This window comes from Hipposideros armiger, unplaced genomic scaffold (assembly GCF_001890085.2).
Source record: "Hipposideros armiger isolate ML-2016 unplaced genomic scaffold, ASM189008v1 scaffold_910, whole genome shotgun sequence".
In the NCBI taxonomy this organism is placed as follows: Eukaryota; Metazoa; Chordata; class Mammalia; order Chiroptera; family Hipposideridae; genus Hipposideros; species Hipposideros armiger.
Window position 1 is genome coordinate 281,451 of NW_017732260.1, and position 22,097 is coordinate 303,547.

Sequence of the window (22,097 nt, forward strand, 5' to 3'; positions counted from 1 at the left end):
GTTACCACGGTAACAAGCAGGCGGGACTGCTATTTGGAAACTGGCCTAATCTTTCTCCTCCTCCCTCCTTCTCAGCACCAGAAGATGGGTATTGTTTCGATGACCTGCATCCTTGGGGTGGGAACCATAATCCCTTTCTGACAGGTCCCAGTGACACTGGAGTGAGCTGCTTTGCATTTTAATTTGTTAAGCAGCAGCGGCAGTTTTCTCAGAAGTGCTAGAGACATGGCTTTTTTTTTTTTTTTTTTGGCCCTGTTCCAGGTAGGATTTCTGCCTGCCACAGGCAGAGGGGTTTGGGATTGTTGTTTATTTCTCAACAAAGATTTTGCGTATTTGCACATGCGTGGAAGATGCCACATAGTTCTCAACAATGAGAATCAGATGAATACAGGCAGTCCCTAGGTGATGAATGCCTGCTACATGAAGGTCGTAGAAATGTTCGTGTAGTTCTGCCCTTGTCCTTAGGGACCTTGGGACCCACCCAGCTATCTGGGGCCAATCCTATTTCCCATTACCCATGCGATAGATGTACCTACTCAATGTCCTTACCCTTCTGCCCTCCCCCCTTCTACTTATATGCCCCACACTTACTCTCTTCACCTACCTGCTCATTTCCTCATCAACCTAGGTGGGTCCCTTTTCTTATAATAAACCTTCTCCTTCATATATGTAAACATCTTTCCCCTTTCTTTGAAAATAAAAATAGCTTTTTTAAAAACTAGAATAATTTTCAACATAATGAAAAATCAAATACTGAAAAATATAAAAGAGAAATTAAAACTCATTCAGCTTCTCACCGCCCAAAGATAACCACAAGAGCATCCTTCCAGATCTCAACTTCTAATCTACATATTGTATAAGAATCATATGTACTTACATAGAGATCAGTTTAACAATGGGCTAATCAAGTAAGTACATGCTGTGTTGTAACCTTTTCTTCACTCAAAAATGTGCTGTGGATATCTGCCCTTAATGATAGATAGAGATCTATGCTATGATGACCATTTAGATTGTTTCTGGGGTTTGTGTTTGGCTATTAAAAGCAGTACTGAATCAAAACTACATCATATATCTTTGTGCACTCACCCTGTTATCTTAATATAAATTCTAGAAACTGAATTTTTGGGCAAAAATGTATGTGCATTTTACATTTTGACACATACTGCCAAATTGCCCTCCCCAGAGTTTCTACCAATTTATATTCCCACCAACTAATACTGTGTAAGACTGCCTGTTTTCTTCTATACTCTTAACAAGTTGGATATTGTTCAACTCTTTCATCTTTGCCAGTCAGATAGGTGGAAAATTATATTGTGTTTTCGTTTGTATTTATTATATATTATTCTGAAGTCCTTAAAAATACTCAGAAGACCCCTTCAGATTGTGCACTGAAGACCCACCTACTTCTAATATATTGTACTCCCAGTCTTCTTTTCCTAGAGTTCTAGCAGCTAAGCAAAGTAGGAAAAAAAAAAAGAAACTAATCAATTCTCATCTTTCTCCAAATCAAAATTAAAACCTGTTCATCCTCTTTTTTTTTCAGCAATGGAATACCATCCACTTGAATTTAAGCTCCAGAGACTGGGATTTTGGTCTGGGTTGTTCGTAGCATATCCTTGGTATCTAGAATAGTGCCTGGCATGTATTAGGTGTTCAGTAAATATTTGCAGAACGAAATCACCTCCCAACCATCTGAGACAGATATTGTTATCATACCTGTCTCCTTTACTGATTATCTACATGTCTGATACTCATGAAGTCAAATTGCTTATATGTCCTGAATGTCTCCTGAGTCCTTCCTGTTATCCCCTTACTTCTGACTTACTGGGTTTGTTACAACAAGCATCTAGCTAGGAGCCCTCCTTTTCAGTCTCTTAGTCTACGCCCCTCCTTCTATTAATTTAAATATAACAACAGATTTACTTTAAATCTGATAACATCACTCCTTTGCCTTAATTCCTCAGTAGTTTCTTAATACCTGCAAAGTTAGATCCAGATTTTACTCTCCTTGCACTCTCCTCCAACCAAACCACCTTGCGGTACTTTGAATATATTGTTTGTTCATGCCTGTGCAGCTGTTACTTTCCTCTGCTTCTCTTGGTAGCCTCCTAACTTACGTTAGGTCCACTCCAGTATGAAGTCTTCCCTATTCCTTCTGTCAGTCACTACCTGGGTAGGATACCTGCAGCCCTTTGTTCATCTCTATTGTGATTATCAGTTTCTCTCCTAATCTAACATGAAATTTTGCAAGCAAGGATATAAACTTTGTAGTGATTCTGTAAGTACAGGATATCTGTTTTGCTGAGCCTTATAGAGTTGTGTGATTCTCCATTTTATTACGCTGGTGAGTGGATTTGTATTCGAATAAGGACCATATTTCGGTAATGAAGGCATTAAAAATCTGCTAACTAGAATATAGTGACTCTTACAATTGGATATGCAGTTTCATGACTTCTATTACTTACTGCCCTGATCTTCCTCCTGACTTCCAGTTCTGTATCTCTAGCTACCTACTTAAAACGCATGTCCAAAGTTTAACTTGTTTTCTGATTCTGTCCCACCAACAATTTGTTATTGTTGCTGTTGTTTTCTTGTATCTCCTGTCTAAGATAATGACACCAGAAACTTGAAGTCAGCTCAGATTTTTCTTACCTTTTTCATTTTGAGTCAACCACCAGGTGCTATTGATCCCACCTCTAACCCATTCCTTTCTTTCCATTACAACTACCACTGCCTTGGTTCAAGCCATCATTGTATATTACCTGAACTGTTATAGTGGGCTTCTAACTGGTGTTCTAGCCTTCTGATTAATCTCCTTCAGAGCCAAAGTGAAAATTCTAAAAGCATATTGAATCATATCACTTTCGTGCTTAGAACTCCAGTGACTTTCTTTACCATGACACATAATCTCCCACCACTTCATGCCAGACTAGGTGATTCCCCCTCAGGCCATGCATTTGGTATTGCATTTGATGACAGTAACCTAATTTTCCTTATCTTTCTGTTGAACATATTCCTCAAGACTCAGGTAAAGTGTTACCTGACGCTCTCTGAGGTGGACACAAGTGGACACAAGTGCTTACCTCTTTGGCATCGTTTATGACATTGCTTTAATTACTTGTTCATATTTGTTAGCCCCACCAGACCTAGGAACAGGCTATTTAATAAACACTAGCTTTAAACAAAGTATAGGCTTTTCAGCTGATATCTTTAAGTTTCTATATATACAGCAAAAAGAGATCATTTAATTGTATGTGCGTAGCTAATTACCTTGTGTTTATATTCGTATTAAGATTCATCACTTGTCATAGTAAAGTGCTTAGACCATAGTAAATATTTAATGTTTATCAATGAAGAAAGGATGCATGAAAAGAATGGTTATTAGAAACCAAATTAAGTTCTGCAGCAAAGCACTCTAAACTTTCTTCCCAGTAGAGTTGTTGGGTGGGTAGACTGCAATGTCTCGATTTCTTCAAGGTATTTGAAAAAGCCTTTATGTTATTCTTGATGACATGTCAGTGAAATGTGGACTGGCTGGTAATACAATTGGGTGACTTTATAGCTGGCTGAAGAGCTATATTTAAAGAGTATTGATTACTAGACGTTTGTCAGCTAAGATGGAGGTGGTATATCACAAGACTCTGCCTTCGGTCCAATCTTGTTCAACATTTTTAGTATAACTTTTGTGACTAAATAAAAAGTATACATATAAATATGTGGACAATATGTAGTGGTCAGGACTTGTTCAGTTGTGATGGAAACCTGGCTCAAGCTAGTTTAATCAAACAAGGAATTCGTAGGTTCACACGAATGGAGTTTATTGGTTTCAGGCAGAGGCTCAAATAAGTCATTGGGAGTCTGTCTTTGCTCATCTCCCTATTCTACTTTCCCCTAAATTGTCTTCATTCTTAGACAAGCCTTCTTCATGAGTTAGGAGAAATGGCCACTGAAAGCTCCAGAGTTCATTAGTATTTCCAGAGGAAGGGACCAGAGGAAGAAGGAATCTCCGTAGCCTGTGGAGAACCAGTTCCATATAGTTTGGGTAGAGTTGAGCCACTCCTGTAGTAGAATGAGGTTGTGGGGATGGGTTTTCCCCAGGAAAGAAAAATTCCTCTACCAGAAGAAGGAAGGGAAAGCATGATGAAAAGTCAAAATTGACTATCATGAACCACTACAGATGGATAGCTGAAGCACTGAATGTCTGAATAGAGATTGACAATGTCATAAAAGACTAAAAGATGGAATAAAATTAACAAGATATTACTCATTATTATTAGCTAACATTTATTGAACTTTTGTGTCTTGGACACTGTACATTAACACTTTGCATGCAGTTAATTGCTATACAATGGCTGTATGAAATATAGGTGCCCTTGATGTTTTTATTTTACAGAAGAGGAAACTGAGGCTCAGAAAGATTGCATAATGTGTCTGTGATTACCCAGCTATTAAGTAATAGAGGTGAGATTTCAACCAGTCTGTCTGGTTGAAATAAGCACTAAAGTTCAAAACACTTTCCTACATTTTTGTTACATGAATAAATAAGGTACAGAACAGTGTATGTAGTGCAATCATTTGTGTAAAAAGGATAAAGGGAAGGTACATATAAGGAAATACATTTGCATTACATTGGTTGCTTCTGGAAAGAAAACTGGAGGTCAGGGATTGAAGACAATCGTTTTAAAGTTTGATTAGAAAAGATCTAGGGAGTTTTAATGGATATGAAATTCAATATGAGCTTCTGAGAATGACTTGACTCTTAGAATAGTTGATCACAGATATCATTTGAGATTGCCAGAATACTATAGGCACACTGCTAGGCACTTGATGTATGTTAAAGAATTTAATCTTTTAAATCACCCCAGTAAAGTTAGGGTTATTTTCTCCACCCATACATAGCTAGATGGGGATGGAGTTCAAATAGAGGTTTTATGAATACCTATTATAGACAAGATTTTACCCTTGAGCGGTTAGTTAGATGATTTTTAAGGTTCTTCCATGCTATGATTTTATCTGTACATATTCTTTTAGGAATATATACATGGTACAAAATGAGAGGATATAGTATAAACATGCTTTCTAGCAACCCAAATCAGCTTTGCTGCTTAAGGTGCTTTCTTTAAATAGAATGAACTCTCATTGGAATTAACCCATAGTTTTCTGTCAAATCCATGAGTCTTATGTGGAAGTTAAACAAAATCAGTGGATATTCTGTGACCTCCTAGAACACAAAATCACCTAGGAGACACTTGGGCAGTGAGGCCTATCTAAACAAATGGCCATTTCCCCCTTGGTTTTACAGTGCCAGGATGTCCATAATCAGGAGTAAATCCATACTGTACATCACCCTTCAGACCAAGGTATAGTTTTATCTCTATACCTTTAGCTTACATAGCAAAGACAAGGAAGACTTCCGTAGGAAACAGTGACTCGTTTAATGGCTAATTAAAGACCCATTTTAAAATTCCTTTTAGATATTAGATAATGGCATGTTTCTGTGAACTACTAAGTTATAATTTCAGAGAAGCCTTATCCTTGGCAATTTGAAAACGAATAGACACTAGAGAGACTGATTTGCCCCTCCCCCAGCCAAGAGTAAGGGTCAATTTTGTCATTAGTTAATGACTGTCATTCATTTGTCCATTTTCTAAACAATTAACTGAGCTCTTCATTCTCCCAAAAATTTTAAATACTCATTATTCAATTGCTGAAATTTATTAATCCCTGACTCATAAACATCCCTTACTTATGAGATACTTAGCATGGACATTCTAGGAGTGTTCTTTCCTACTCCACTCTTGCTAACAATTCTCCCTGCCTTTATGTCTCTGTTTCCTTCACTCAAACGAGAAACTCGTATTTGCCTAATGAACAGACAATCTCCCTCAAGTCCTTGCTACCCGAATCCCAGTTTTGTTTAGGAATCAGGTGGGTATATACTTGTGGAGAAGCTGAAACTTATTTAATTCTCAAAGTATAATCTTTAGACCCCGAGGTCTCTCCGAGACCTTTTCGAGGTATTGGTAGGTTAGAACTATTTTTGTAATAATAGTAAGACATCATTTTCCCTTTCACTCTGTTGACTTTGTACTGATGGTGCAAACGCACTGGTGGGTAAAATGGCTGGCATCTTGGCATGAATCAGATCAGTGGCACCAAATTGTACTAGTAGCCATCCCATTCTTTGCTGCTGTGCATTTTAGTAAAATGTAAAAATTTTTATAAAGCTAGCTTCACTTTTTTTTTTCTGAGATTTTATTGGGGAATTAGGGAAGGGGAACAGTGTTGGGGAATTGGGGATGGGGACCAGCCAAGTTGTTTTTCTTCAGTCTTCGTTGTGGAGGGCGCCAGTCGACATCTGGCTTCCAGTCAGCAGCTCGTGGCCTCTAAGCTCAAAGTGCTGTCTTCAGTTTTAGTTGTGGGTGGGCATAGCCACCAGCCCATGCGGGAGTTGAACCCAGCAGCCTTATTGTTAAGAGTGCACGCTCTATCCACTGAGCCATCCGGGTGGCAGCTCAGCTCAAGGTGCCGAGTTCAGTCTTAGTTGCAGGTGGACATAGCCCACCATCGAACAGGCAATCTTGTTGTTACACCAGCTGAACCATCCTGCCACCTGTTGGCAGCTCAGCAACAGCTCAGCTAGGGCGCAGCTCACTGGCCCATGTGGGAATCGAACTGGCAGCCCTGTTGCTCAGAGCTCGCGCTCTTAAGCCAACTCTTAACCAACTGAGCCACTTGGCCGGCCCTAGCTTCAGTTTTAAAACATCTTTAAATATAACAGTAAAAATTTTTAATTGATTAAATCTCGGCCTTCGAGTACATGTCATTTTGTATTTTATGTGACAAAATGGGGAATACACATAAAACACTTGTGGAATTGAGTTGTGAGTTGAACTAGCCAGTTTTTTCGTGAAGTGCCATTTTTTACTTGAAAGAACAACTGACAAATTATTCAGACTTGGGTATTTGGCAGATGTTTTCTTGAAAGTGAATGAAGTGAGCCTATTACTCCCAAGAAAAACAACTGACAATATTTGTTGTTAATGATAAAAGTTGAGCTTTCAAGCAAACATCATAATTTTGGAAAATTTACTTCTGCCTCCCATGAGTTTTACAGCTTACCAATACTTGCAGACTTTTCTGATGAGTCCAGAGACAATATTAATGACTATGACTTTTTGACATCAATGAAATGAAATGTGTCAATATTGGAAAGAGCTGTAAAACTCAGTGAATTAATATTTTCCAAATGACTAATGCATGCTGTTAAAAAATCATGCATGGGTAAAAGAAACATTTAAAATGCAAGATAGACCAATGGGTTAAAATGTAAGAAGGTACCAAAAGTTCATTGCAGATACTGTCAGATTTCGTATCGCCACTAACCTTTAGGAGTTGTCCCTTGGGTTTTGGTGTCATATCGAATAAAAATATCCACAATTATCTGAAAAGTCTCTATATATAATCTGTATGAGGCCAGTTTTCTTTATATACTTCAACCAAAGCATTTAACCAACAGATTGAATGCAGAAGCAGATATGAGAATCTAGCTATCGTCTATTAAACTAGACGTTGAAGAAATTTGCAAAATATAAATCAGTGCCACTCTTCATTTTTTCCCTTTCTTTTGAAAAATTGTCGTTATTTTTATTTAAAATGTTATATATGTTAATACATAATAGGTTTATAAATATTATTTAAACTCGTTAATGCACATTAAAATTTTTCTTTTTAAATTCTAGTATGGTGAATATCATTAGATATATTCCACATAAATAAAAGTTCTTTGGGCTTCTCAGTTTTTTATTAATCTTTTTATTTTGAGATAATTGTAGTTGTAATGATTCAGAGAGATATCATGGACTCTTTACCTAGTTTTCCCCAGTGGTATCACCTTGCAAAACTATAGCACAACATCACAATAGGGATATTGACATTGATGCAATCCACCTATCTTGTTGCGATTTCCCCCATTTTACTTGTACTCGTGGGTGTGCGCGCGCATGCAAGCATCCATACTTCTATGCAATTTCATCACATGTGTAGGTTTGAGCATTTACCACAGCTGAGACACAGAGCTGTCCCATCACTACCAGGATCCCTTGTGTTGCCCTTTCCTAACCACACCTGCCTCCCTTCTGCCTCCCACCAGCCCTCATTCCTGGCCGCTGCTAATCTGTTCTGTCTCCAGTTTTGTCACTTCAAAATTGTTAGTTGTTTTAAATAAGTTAAATAGTACATATTAAAATCTTTCTTTTAATTTCTAATATGGTATATATCAGTAGCTGTAGCCTACATAAATAAAAGCTCTGTACGGTTCTCAATTTTTAAGATTGTAAAGGTTTCCTGAGACCAAGAAGTTGAAGAACAGCTGGTTAAAGCAGGGAGCGTCATTCCCATTTCTCCTTCCCAAGCTGCTGGAGAGCAAGATGTGGTGTGTGATGTCTCAATTTAGAATTCTTATGCTTTCTCATAGGACCATCCACATGAAGGATGATTAAGTTCGTTAGCACAGTTTGGTCCATTCATGTTATAAGTAAATTGAGACTTCTGACGTCTGTGATTCTGAAAGATCAGAAAAAGGCTTTAGCTTTCTGTGTCCATCTTATTTGGTTTGTGGGTTTTGTTGTTTTTGTTTGTTTATCCTAAGCGGTAAAGAATGGAGTAGAAATGACAAGCTCCAGCTCTGACTTTTAGGAAATGAGTATGTGAAAGGAGGTAAGAAGTGTGTTCAGGAGAGAAAGTAGTTGCAAGCAAAGAATGAATTTTTCTCAAATTCTTTGTTCTTGGGAAGCTAATTCCAGTGCTCTTTTGGGAACACTACAGGAATGGGAGGGATTATCAACCTTTTGTGGGGGGGGGGATAGTTTCAGAGGTATTAATAGTACTTAGGTCCCTATCATCACTCATCAGCTGCAAAAGTAATAGCTTTTCTGAAGGAAAATTTGTGAATTTCAAGCAGGCAGAAGATTGTAGAATGAGATGACTTTAGAAGAGCAGAATAGATGCTTCATTTGGCAAAGCCTCTGCCATAGTGATGGACACCACCATGTGATTGGTGTTGTGTATTGAATTTGTTTGTGAGATTTCTTTTTCCCTTGTTCAATTTCCAGCATAATTAATCCATTCCCACATACTAGAAATTTAAACAAACTTGAATGTTAGGACCGTTTGATCCACTATCTCCTCTTTAACAGAAGAGGTCTTCGGGGTCTGAGCCTGAGACTGTATAGAGATCACTGCAGGAGAACGCCATATGGTTAGTCTGTAGTCTTCAAATAATATATTCACTGCACTTACATTTTCTAGTACACACTGGAACAGCCTTCACTGCTGACCTTGACTAGGTAACAGAGTGTTAAAGTAAGCCTTCTGTGAATAGAATATGTAGCTTCTAAGAACTGTTTGAGATCTGTTATGGTGCCAGCAACCATGTCTTTCTTTTTCTCTTTTTCTTCCTTGCCTTCTGTTACAAGATGTCTTGGAAATTAACCAGAGTTACAATCAAATTCTTTTTCAGAGCAGCCTAAGTGAAATCTGGAAGCTCAGCAAACCAAAAGTCTCTTTTTTCTTTTTCTCTCCCTCTTGCTCCCTCTCCCCGCTCCCTCCTTCTTTCCCTTCCCTTCCCTTCCCTTCCCTTCCCTTCCTCACTCCCTCCCTTCCTCCCTCCCTCCCTTCCTCCCCCCTTTTTTTTAAAAGAAAGGCAGGGTCAAAGAGTACTTAGTGTTTGAAAGGAGCTGATTTCCTCCTTCATTAATAGTTAAATGTTGTGTTGTTTCAAGATTGACTCTTGGAATATTCTGTTGTATTCTGACAAGAGCTTTGTGGAAAGGAGGAATTCCTATTTCTCCCTCCATCTGTAGTTATTCCATGATATCTACCTGCCAGCTTCTCACAAGGAATCACTGGTATTTCAGAATAAGCAAAAATAATCCTTAATTATTTTTTTAAAATACAGTAAACTTATTTTGTCTCAAAATCCCAGTCAACAAGAGGCAATTCAAATAACCAAAGATATTTTCCTCTGTATTTTAATTTGAGAGACAAGTAATACAAATAAATAAATGTGATTTTTTTTAAAAAACTTGATCTTTTTAATAACCCACAATAAAAACTTTGTGAATAAATCAAGTTTTATATAACATGTCGGCAGGGGACGTACTTACATGTTTGTCCATGAATCAGGAACCTCTGTTACTGTTAGTACTGCCAATGCTGAGTCACTGTAAAATCTTGAAGGGCCTTGGCAATTATTAAAGAAAGAGAACATCTTATTAATATAGTGCTTAATATATTTGACATTCTATTTTCTACATAATCTTATCTGATAATTCTGAATAAATCTGAACGTTCATCTAACCATTATCCCCAGTTATCTTTCATTCTTGGATAAAATGGAATTTCTCAGAGCTACTGCAGTTATCAGTGGAACCAGCTTCCTTTCTACCTAAGATATTAGACTCTTATTTGTGAAGAGAAGGGAGAGTGTGAATCAAATGTTTCTTCACTGCATTTTCAACCCCGAAAATTCTGTTGCAACCTTGAGATTTTTCCTCCATCAGTGCCTCTCATGTGGGAGGCAGCCAAAGTCAGTGTATAATTACTTCTTGTGGGGAGTTTAATGGCTTTGGCCTTTCTTTATTCTCTCCAGTTCTCATTTCTGTGTCACCTGCCTATCAGCACTCAGACCCCTAATAGGTGCTATTAAAACTAATATCTAAAGATGAATTGAAAAGAAGTATCATTAAAAGATAAAGGACATAAATTGTTGGGAAGCTTAAGAGATTTCCATCTTTAAATTCTCTGTAAGTCTCTTTTAAGGTTTTTGTTTTATTTTGTTTTGTTGTTTACCTCCCCATTCAGTGAGCCCCAGGATCCAAGGTGGCACTTCTTAGCACTTCAGAGAATGAGAATTTGCCCAGCTTTTATTGTTGTCCTGGTTGTTACGGTATTTAATTACCTTAACTTTTTATATTCTTGTTCCTTATTTTCCCTGCTGGCACTAATCTCCTGACAATTCCTGCTCCTCTATCCTAGGTATATGGGAAAGATGGCAAAATGAATCCTTCCCTGATTTTCATTCTCTCCTGGAGAGTGATAAGTGAAGCTATGTTTGTTCCAGTGAGTAGTAGAATATGAAATCCCATAAAGCCACCTAGGTTATTAGATGAGTATCACAGAGCTGCTTATTATGCACTCTGGCTTAGTGTAGATTATAGATGTGACCAAACGGTCATTAGCAGAGCTGGAGCTGTAATTAAACATTATTGTGCTGCTCTGTGATTTCTCCTTAGATTTGTGCAAAGTGGAAGGAAACTGAATAGTTCCACACCCAGAGGTGGATTTCTTCCCTTCTCCGCATCTCCAAAAACCTCTTTTAATTAACTAAATTATTAAATAAAGCCACCCTCACACAGAGATCCTGAACTCTACTAAGTAACTCTGATCAGTAAGGTAGTTTGATGCATGCACATGTTAAAATCACCTCCTCTTGGGCTGGCTGAGTGGCACGTTGGTTAAGAGCTGGCTTGGGACGCCAGAGGGCCCCGGTTCGGATCCCACATATGAGGGCCAGTGGCACGGCCCTCCACAGCTAAGATGCTGAACAACAGCTCAACCTGGAGCTGGGCTGCCATCAGTCGCTGGCAACAGTGTAGGCTGCAACCCCTGCTGCAGTAGGTTGCCATGGGCTACCGTGTGTAGCCAGCAGCCAGCGTGAGCGGCCAGCCGCCGCAGTGAGCGGCCGTCCAGAAGCCGGCGACTGCTCTGCCTCGCCCGGGAAGAGCACAATGATGGTGCCAACTTGGGCCAGTGAAGCAACGTCCTCCACAACTAGACTGAAGAACAAAAGGACAGCAACTTGTCTGTTCCCCTTCCCCAATTCCCCAGCGCTGTTCCCATCCCCCAACTCCCCAATAAAAAAATCTTAAAAAAAAAAATCACCTCCTTTTGTGTATTAGTGTATCTTGTGTATCTGTTATTCTTAGTGATCAGTTCAGCTAAGTTTCTTTCTTCAGATGTCATATAGCAGGGTTTAATTTGGCAAAGTCCTTGATTGCAACAGTGGTGTTTCCTACTTGTATCTTAGATGTTGTTTTCTGGATCTGCTGGTACTGAACTGGGGCTTGGCTTTACCTAGACTGTTATTAGTAGCTTATCTTCTGACTCCAGCAGCACTGAATAACCTAGCAGGAAATGAAACCACTTCCAGAAAAGAGCCGTCCTTGATGGCCGAGAGTATAGTTGGTAGGTGACTTACCTCCCTCTGTGCTTGCGATTGCTGCCTCCGCAGTGGAACAGATTGGCAACAGGACAAGTTCACTCCGAGCACAGCAATCAGGAAGTTCACAGGAGTGACCTAGAAGGTTTAGGCCAGTCTCTGTATAGATAGAGGACCTTGCAGGAATTTTCCTTGCTAGTAGAAGAAAGGTATAGAAAAGGGAACGAACTCTAAGCAAAGGAAATGCTCATGCTGACTGCGAAATTGCTTTTGTCTTGGTTCTTGCCTAAGAAAAAGAACAGAGAAACAACGGGAAGGCCAAGAGTGAAGATGATCTGTATACCCTGTCTCTGATTTCCCCTTTCTAGTAACTCTCAAGGGTAAACTCTCCAGAAAACTTTCTTTCCAAAAAAGTTATGAGCTACCTTCTTGTAGCATTCTTGAAAGGACTTAATGATTAGAGCCAGATTCTAGCACTGCTAGGAGTAGTAGATTACTTTTTCTGTGTTCTTGCTACTTTCAGGCCTGTGCATGGAAACGTTTAAAGGGCCTTTCAAGGATCTACCACATCCCAAGAAGGATGCCAAATTAAGTTATAAATGCCTGATTTTTAAGAGTGCAAAAGAGAGCAAAAATGCCTTTTGGCATTTACTATCATGCAGAAGATTCATTACACAGGCTTCCACTTTCATTTCATTTTACAAAAAAGGCGGAGTTAGGGAAGTACAAGGTGGATGTGTGTGACAACAAGCTGATAAGAATGATGTTTTGGCAGCTTTTCAGGGACCGGCATTAATCAGAATAAGTATTTAGCATTCTGTGGACTCTTGACAGTGATGATCCACAAATAGCAGTGACTTCTAAGCCAGAAAGTCAAAGCTTACTGCAGAGAATGGATGCAATACCCAGATTGCAGCTTCTAGAGTAGTATTGGAGGCCAGGAAGGGTGTGTGTGTGTGTGTGTGTGTGTGTGTGTGTGTGTGTGTGTGTGTGTGTGTGTGTGTGTGTGTGCGTGCGCGCACACACACGTACACATGTGTTAAGAGGAGGAAGGTGGATTATGGGTAGAGCAGTGATTGTGCAGTAAACTATCCCAGAACCAGAGTTCTGTTGCAAAGCTGTCCAGCAGCTTGGATTATGGGTCCAATGTGTGGCTCTCTCGAAATGTAGATCTGTTGAAAGAATACATTCAACCTGGACTAAAAATTAACAAAGGGAAGAGGGCCCCAATCCTTGACTATCATTTTCTAGGTCTGCTGATTGGTATCATACTTAATCTTCAGGGAAGATCAGTCAGTGTGTGTTGAGTGGCTTTGCATACGCAAGACACTATGTTCAGTTAGGATTTGGGCACTTATAGACTCAGTTGGCACTCTGTCAACCTGATAAATGCTGGGATTTAAAGAGTTAAGGGATTGTTACCCTCTATTACAACTTTTCATTTAACACTAGATGTGGGGGCTAGCCGAGTGGCTCAGTTGGTTAAGAGTTGGCTTACGAGCGAAGGCTCTGAGCAACAGGGCCACCAGTTCGATTCCCACATGGGCCAGTGACGCTGCGCCCGAGCTGAGCTGCCGCTGAGCTGCCAACGGGTGTAAGGATGGCTCAGCTGGTGTAACAACAAGATTGCCTGTTCTATGGTGGGCTATGCCCCCCTGCAACTAAGACTGAACTCGGCACCTTGAGCTGAGCTGCTGCCTGAATGGCTCAGTAGATAGAGCGCGCGCTCTTAACAATAAGGCTGCTGGCTCGACTCCCGCATGGAATGGTGGCTATGCCCACCCGCAACTAAGACTGAACACAGCACCTTGAGCTTAGAGGCCACGAGCTGCCGACGGAAAGCCAGATGGCGACTAGCGCCCTGCACAACAAAGATTGAAGAACAACAACTTGGCTGGTCCCTTTCCCCAATACTGTTCCCCTCCACCAATTCCCCAATAAAATCTTTTTTGTTTTTTAAGCTGAGCCATCCTGCCACCTGTTGGCAGTTGAGCGGCTGCTCAGCTCGGACCGGGAAACAAACCATTGTTGCTCAGAGCTCAAACTCTTGAGCGAGCTCTTAACCAACTGAGCCACTCAGCCGGCCCCCCAATAAAATCTTTAAAAACAAAACAAAACACTGGATGTGTTGCATTCTTCTTGGAATCTAAGTAACTGCATTCTTGTGAGAGGTTCTAGATTTGGAGGTAGATTGATGGTCCTTGTGTTCAACTATTTCTGTCTCTGTGTGCGTAATCAACTTCATCTGTAGACTGCTGTGGATTGATTTCTGGATAGTAACAGCACCTCCTGTTTCTTACAGATAAATTTGATGTTAGATTCACACTCCAAAATGCCATTCTCATTAACCAATTGCTGTTATAACAAAAACCCCAATCAGGTTGCTTCCTGGTCTCCTGTATAACTTTTAAGTAGATTTCCTTCCTAGATGGAGATGAATGAAAGCTCCAGGCTTCTTGAAGTGGCATTCCTAGGATCTGGATATTTCTACCCCCTTTATCCCCTCCCGTATTCTTGGATTTTATACCTGGCTAATATATTACTTGTTGAATGATAGACTGTCAGGATGCATGATGGCAGCAGTAGAACATGGCTCAGAAGCTGGTCCTTTCCTTTCTCTGTGTGCCCTGTTATTGTTGAAATCTGGCCCTGATTCTCTTTCACTAGCGATTTTTAAATGAAGCAAGATTTTTTTTTTATACTCGTAGCCAAGCAGAGTTTATGAGGAAAATTGTTAATAAGAAATAGAGCTTCTCCTAGGCTAAGGTAGGGTGCACCCATCTAAACGCTAGGTTTGTAGTGGTATCATGAACTAGAACTTGAAAGGAAGAATCAGTCTTATATTTAGAGCCCTCCACACTCTGACAGGAAAGGACGCAGAACTAGATGGCATACAGAGATGGTATTTCCTCTAAACGTTCTCTCTAACTCAGCGACTGCTTTCTCTTCCCCCACAGATGGAGTCCCCTGTCTCCACGCCAGCAGTGCTGCCACTGCACCTTTTGGTGCCAGTGGTCAGTAATGACATCTCATCCCCTTGTGAGCAGATCATGGTTCGTACCCGATCAGTCGGAGTCAACACATGTGATGTGGCTCTAGCCACCGAGCCCGAGTGCCTGGGCCCCTGTGAACCTGGGACAAGCGTCAACCTCGAGGGCATCGTGTGGCAAGAAACAGAAGACGGTAAGTGTTATGTGTGGTTTTCCCACCCCTTCTCACCCTGCTCCTGCCAGCAGGGGCTTATTATTTTAAATAATACCAAATATTTATTAAGATTCTCAAGTGGCCATAGTCTGCTGGTGATTCCTACCCAGAGGATTACAGCGAACTTCTCAGTGAAATTGCCCAGCTTCTAAAGATTGCCAGTTTGTTTGTTTTTTAATGAATTATCTCCCCTTCGTAACTATTCAGGTGTTGGCCCTAGTACTTAAACAGTCATTTGATAGGTGCTGGACAGGTAATTCAGACTGTGTCTATACTTCCCATACCCACCCATCTCTATCATTTTATATGGGAGAATTCAAATATAAATAAACTTTTGGACTTGAAGAGAAAAGTAATAAAAGGGCAGCTGTGGGAGTCAAGGAAATGGAAACCATTTAAATTGACTTAGTGTTGGCTCATTGAATGTGTAACTCTTGCCTTTTTGAATACCTGAAGCAGCAGCCAGCTCCTTCCCACTAGCTGCCTCATTGCCCAGCCACCCACGCCACTTCATGCATCTGTCACTTAGCACAGGTTTTATAGGCCTGGGCAACAAGGAAGTGTTTACATGGTCTTGTTTTCAGGCACCCACTAAGCAATTGGCTCGCTGTAGTGTGCTGCTGCCCAAGGCTACCATCCCGGCTCCTTACATGTTCCATTTGCCCCTGAGAACAGAATTGCTTCTGTTTTAGAAGTTCATACACCTGAAAACATAGGAGTGCAAAGGGACTTAACGGGTATTTCAGATCCCTTGGTACCATCTGTGGCAATTTGATTTCAGCAAATACATTCTTTTTGTGAAAAATCCAAGTTCTTGTCAAGCGTGTGTGGTTAGAGAGGCTGGGCCTCAGAGTCCCATCAGGTCTCTGCATCAATAACCAGGCTTTCAAAGCATCCCCACTCTGAGGAGTTTAGAGGCCCAGAGGAGCACAGCTCATTATCTCTGATTATCATAAGCTATCTTGTCAGTATGCCCGTGGAAATTCAGGCGTTTCATTCTGGTCATTCTGTTAAAAGCCTGTTTCTCTGAATATCTTGTTGTGATTCAGTATTTATTTAAAGTCTACCATGCAGTTGGCAGTGATGTGATACAGCTTAAGAATTCTGTGTTCTTGGCTCTCTAATCATTAGTTATATAGTAAAGCTTCAGCTTTTAGAATAATATTGCTGAAGAGGTTTTATTGTATGCCTGAGACGGTAATGCAAAAAAATAAAAATCCTATTGTGTTGGAAACTGATGCAGAGACAGTGGAGAGGGCTTGACCCTAGAGGTTGATTCTGGATATGTGTATACAATATGCAATCTGGAAATCAAAAAGTGGCTATCTCTGATTTTTAAAATGTCATTTGCCTATGGCCAAACATCTGAACAGCCACAGTGTCTGTTGGAATGACAGACATATCCAGACCACAGCTCTGAGCCACCAAGCAACCTTCAGGGTCTGTTGCCTCAATATATTGAAGATAGAAGACATCAATTTCCTACCTATTTATTCTACCGATCTGTATGCTGGTGAATTTTCTCCAAGGGTGAAATGCTTTTCATGTATATGAACCTGATAAAAACTGCAAGAGAGTGAGGCTAACCTTTTACTCTCCTGAAAACAGTGGATACCTTTTTATCTGAGGATCCCTGCTCTCTTTCCCTGCCAGGGGGATGTTAGCACAATTTTATATATATATATATATATACACACACACACACACACATATATATAAATTATTTGCTCTGAAGGGTTCTCTGGTTGTCACTGGCAACCTATTACCAAGTTCCTGTATCATATACTTTTAAAGCAACCTGTACTATTTCACACCACTCATTACAATTTGCAATTTTGTATATACAGATGCTCCTTGACTTACAATGGGGTTATGTCCCGATAAACCCATCGTGAGTTGAAAATACAGTAAGTGGAAAATGCATTTATTATACCTACCCTATAGAACATAATAGCTTAGCCTAGCCTACCTTAAACATGCTCAGAACACTTACAGTAGCCTGCAGTTGGGCAAAATCATCTCACTGCTGCTGCCCAGTATCACAAGAGAGTATGGTACAGCATAGCACTAGCCCATGAAAAGATCAAAATTCAAAATACAATTTCTACAGAATGCATATGGCTTTCACGCTGTCGTAAAGTTGAAAATCAAGTCAGATCATTATTAATCGGGAGCCATCTGTAATTGTATTTTTCTATTAATGTATATCTCTTCCACTGTTTTAGAAGTTCTGTCAGCTCAGGAACTCTGTTTTGCTCACCATTATATACCTAACACCTCACACCTGTAGTAGGCCCTCAAAAATATTTGTTTGAATGAATGAATGCTTATGTCATTGTCATTTCTGTATCTATGTTAATTTATATCTAATAGATACTATAACATTGTTTGAACTTAGAAGCCATGTCAAATACTTTCCAAAATTCTATACCTTCTCTGAAACTTAGAATAAATAACTACTTTCATCAGCTTTGAGATCATTCTCATTTATTTAATTAAATTTGTAAGATTTTTAGTTCTCCTATGTTTAATACCATGTTTTATCCCACTTAACATATTGTGTTTCAGGATTTAGTATCTGTCTTCCTTTTTTCTTTTTCTTTTTCTTTTTTTTTTTTTTTTTTGCGTCCCAAGGGAAAGAACTGTTCTGCAATTTTGTGTATACTCTACTCTGCTTTCTGGCCATCCCAGAGGGCCTTCACCTGAACTGTCAGTTGGCAAAGTCTGAATTGGTTCACATTCCTTTTCATCTTCAGGTAACAGAGATTTCCTGCGAAGATCATTTTTTGCAGATCTATAAGATCTAGTGTACTGAGTCAGTCCTCAAGTTAATAATAAGAACTATATACAGATACTTTAAAAAAAAATTCTTTCAGCCTTCTAGGCTTTTGTTTGCTACCTGACTCTTTGTACTTCTGTCTATCTCTTTGCCCAGCAAACTACTATTTTCAATTGATAAAACGCTTACACAGCTTAGAGAGAAGCTGTGATTGCTTGGCCTCTGAGGGGAACAGAGGACCCTGAGATTCCTGTAGAACTGAGCTACCTTTTGAGAACAGGTGTAAAGATCATGGCCTCAAGTCATCCTGATTTCTTTGCTTACCTGTACTGCAGTGTTGCTTCTTTTTTCCCTCCCTCTTACTGTAAACCTTGCCTTGGAGGCATTTTGAAATTCCTGCAGATCCCATCTCTTTTTAGGCAGCCCATAATTCAGCCAGCACTGCAACGGTCCTCCTTAACTAGGCTCAACCTTAGGACTATAAAGAATACCCAAGCGTAACCTGGAATGATTTCCCTGGCTTATTGATATGTATTATTCTTCACACTTATGCAGAGGTCTGATTTCACTTTGTCTCACCTTACTTCAAATCAAAATATAACAGGTTCTGAATCCGTTTCTGGTTCACAAGGCTTACCTTAACCCAGGGTCATGGAAACAATGTATAAAAATCCTTAAGGCAAACCATACATTTGTTTGCTGAGGCAAATTGCTTATTAGCTTCTATTGTGTTTTAAAGGAAGACAAGGCTGACTTTAGATAAGAATTCTAGGAGATGCTATAGATTCTCCTTTTAAGACCGTAGCACAAAGTGGAAGGCCATACACACAGTGATGTGTTTTACTTTGGCACTGTACTTTCTAGAAGAATTTGTGGTATAGTGGAAAGAGCACTGAAGTGAAAATCAGTAGACCTGTATACCTCTGCCACTATCATTATGACCTTAGTTTTCTCATCTCTTAAAACTAGGTGACCAATAAGGACCTATCCAGCTTTTAAGTTATAAGAACTGTGGCTTCAGTACTAGTTGACTATGGCATCTTGAAAATGAACAGTTTTCATATACCAATCATGAGAATGGAAACTGAAAGCTATTAATACCAAGGATGAAATTTCATTATACACTTGTTACATAGATTTGTTTCGTCTGAAGAGTGAACCTATTCACTTTGCCATTCTCAAATTTGGGATTTTTTGTTTTTAAATTTTTTAATTGCCCTGTTCCAGCCCCTCCCAACTCACATCTTGCATGCCTGACCCATAACAAATTAAAAAATAAAAAGCCGCCAGCTATTTCCATGTAGTGCTTTTTCCTGCCACCTAGTGCTTCCATCTGTTCCTTCTTTTAAGCTCATAGGCAGCTCTGTGGGGCAGTGGCAGGAAAGAGATTTTATTCCCTGTGCTTTTAGAATTGGAGAAACCAAGGCCCAGAGAGTCCATTTCTACTTGAACTTGAGATCTCGAGCTATAGCTCCTCCAGGAAGCCCCCCATGACCTCTGTACCCACCCAGTTTCTTTATTGTTTCTTCTCATGGAACCAATTTTTTTTGCTGCAGAGAACTGGTCTGATTTTGTAAATATTACCCACTTGTATGATTTACTTAATATCTTTACATCATGCTGGACTGTGACCTCCATGAGGACAGGGCCTGTACCTGGTTGCCACCTGATCAAATTCCGGAAATCTTTACCTCCCATTTTTCACTTCCTGATCTGACTGACAAGTGGAAGAATTCAAAGTATCTAGCTGGGTTTGTTTGTTTGTTTGTTTTAGCTGAGCCATCCTGCCACCTGTTGGCAGCTCAGCAGCAGCTCAGCTCGGGTCAGGCATTGAACTGCTGTTGCACAGAGCTTGCACTCTTGAGCGAGCTCTTAACCAACTGAGCCACTCAGCTGGCCCAGAATCTAGCTGTTTTTGATGCAAGTACAGTAATACCTTGGGTTGCGAGCATAATTCATTCCAGAAACAAACTACTCATATTGCAAGACATCGCTCGTTTACCAAGTTAAAATAAATTAGAAATGTTCGCTCGTCTTGTGGAACACAAACCAGGTTACTCGCAGTCCAAGGTTTTACTGTATATGCTAGCTGACACAAGCTGAACTCACAGTATTGCTTAGCAATCCTTCATCTCCGTATTATATTCACATTTCCCATTCCACAGCCACATTTCATTCTCAAGATTCATTAGCCCAGTTCATTCTCTTCATGCTCTTAAAATAAGATCAAAGATACACAGCTAAATACCCCAGCTTCCCTCCTTTCTTGAAATGTATTTGTCTTATCCTATTTTTTATTTTTTCTCCTCTTAAGATTCTTTGAAACTTTATACCATGAATTTTATCTATTCTTCCTTCATCTTCATTCTTTCCCTTCTATTTAATCTGCAACACTTCCTTACAATGAAAAATATTTTCCTGCTACCCCATTGAACTATTGACCTCTCTCCTTTTCTTCACTACTTGCTATTGTTGTTCCCAGTCTCTTTTTACCTGTTCAGTATCATAGAGCATCTCGCCATCAGATTTCTTCTGCTACTATTTGACTGAAACATTTCTCATACCAATGATCATCTATCTTCCAAAGATCTTTTCTCAGTCCTTCCTAGACTTTTAGAAGCGCTACTATTTCTTTATTCTTGAAACTCTTCTCTCTTACCTTTGTCATACTACACTTACCTAAAGTTCCTCATTTCTTGAAATTCCATTCTGAAATATGGTCATTCTGTCCTGTTGGCCTCTAGATGGGGCCTATGGCAGCTGGTGCCCCACTCCTTTCCCCCAGACAAGCAGCCTTATCCACAATGTATTTTTCATTACTATGTGTGCCATAGTGGGGAAAGTTGAGGAAATACTAAGTTAAGAATGGGATTTGGCTGCTGGGTACAGAAGATGAAGTAATAATGATTTAATGTAAGAGAATTCTGACAGTAGGCAGTCTAGGGCTGGTATGATGGCTCCACAGTGTAATCAGTGTTCCAGGCTCCTTAAAGTTAATTGTTTGTTGCAAATTTGCTATTGTAGTGCTAGCCATCACATTCACTTTTCAGGCTGGAGAAGAGTAAAACAGTATCTGCCCCCCACCTCGTGTTTCCCTCTGACAAGCTTTCCCAGAAGCTACACCCTAAGACTTCTGCCTACATCTCATTGACTACCCCTTATGCAAGGAAGACGAGGAAATGTATAACTTTTTAGCTGGATACATTGCTTCCCCACACAAAATAGAGGCTCATGCTCTGCATAGCCATCATACATCATAACTCCCAAAAGTTGTTATCTCAGCAGCCTTCTTCTAGTAAATGCATGGCTTCAGCTATCTCCCTTGTATGAACCACCCCCAAAATTATACCTCTAGATTGTAACACATATATTTAACTTTTCACAGTCTACTTAAAATTAGTATTTTTTACCACCTCAAGTAGAATGTAGAGAAATCTTACCACCATATAAATTCCTTTACTTTCCCTTCTTTATGTTGTAATTGTCTTAAGTCCATTGCATGTTTTTGTATGGCCTATAGGTTTTACAAAAGTAGGCAGTGTTTTTTAATGGTTGAAAATGGTTGGGAAAAAATTCAAAACAAATTTGTGGCGTGAAAATTATATGAAATCCAGATTTCAATGTCTATATGTAAAGTTCTATTGGAATTCTCACATCACGCATTTTTTAGCCACTTTTTGCACTAAAGTGGCGGAGTAGAGTATTGCAACAGAGACCTATAACCTGCAAAGGCAAAACTACTTAGTATCTGGTCTTTTACTGAAAAAGTTTTGCATACACCTAGTCTTATATATTATATCTAATAACGTTGAAAATCCCATCAGAGGGCCAGCCAAGTGGCACGTTGGTTAGGAGTTGGCTTGGGACACCAGCTCTGAGCAGCAGGGCCCTGGT

At 39.8% G+C, this 22,097-nt stretch overlaps 1 protein-coding gene across 4 annotated transcripts in view; it reads left to right on the top strand.

Moving 5' to 3' along the window:
* The window catches only part of ZNF609 (zinc finger protein 609), a 221,053-nt gene that overhangs the window by 108,313 nt on the left and 90,643 nt on the right, over positions 1-22,097 (top strand). For all 4 annotated transcript variants that reach the window (XM_019630420.1, XM_019630421.1, XM_019630422.1 and 1 more), the window contains exon 3: positions 15,178-15,403. In XM_019630420.1, the coding sequence (XP_019485965.1) occupies positions 15,178-15,403 (226 nt within the window). The remainder of the gene's footprint in view (positions 1-15,177; positions 15,404-22,097) is intronic.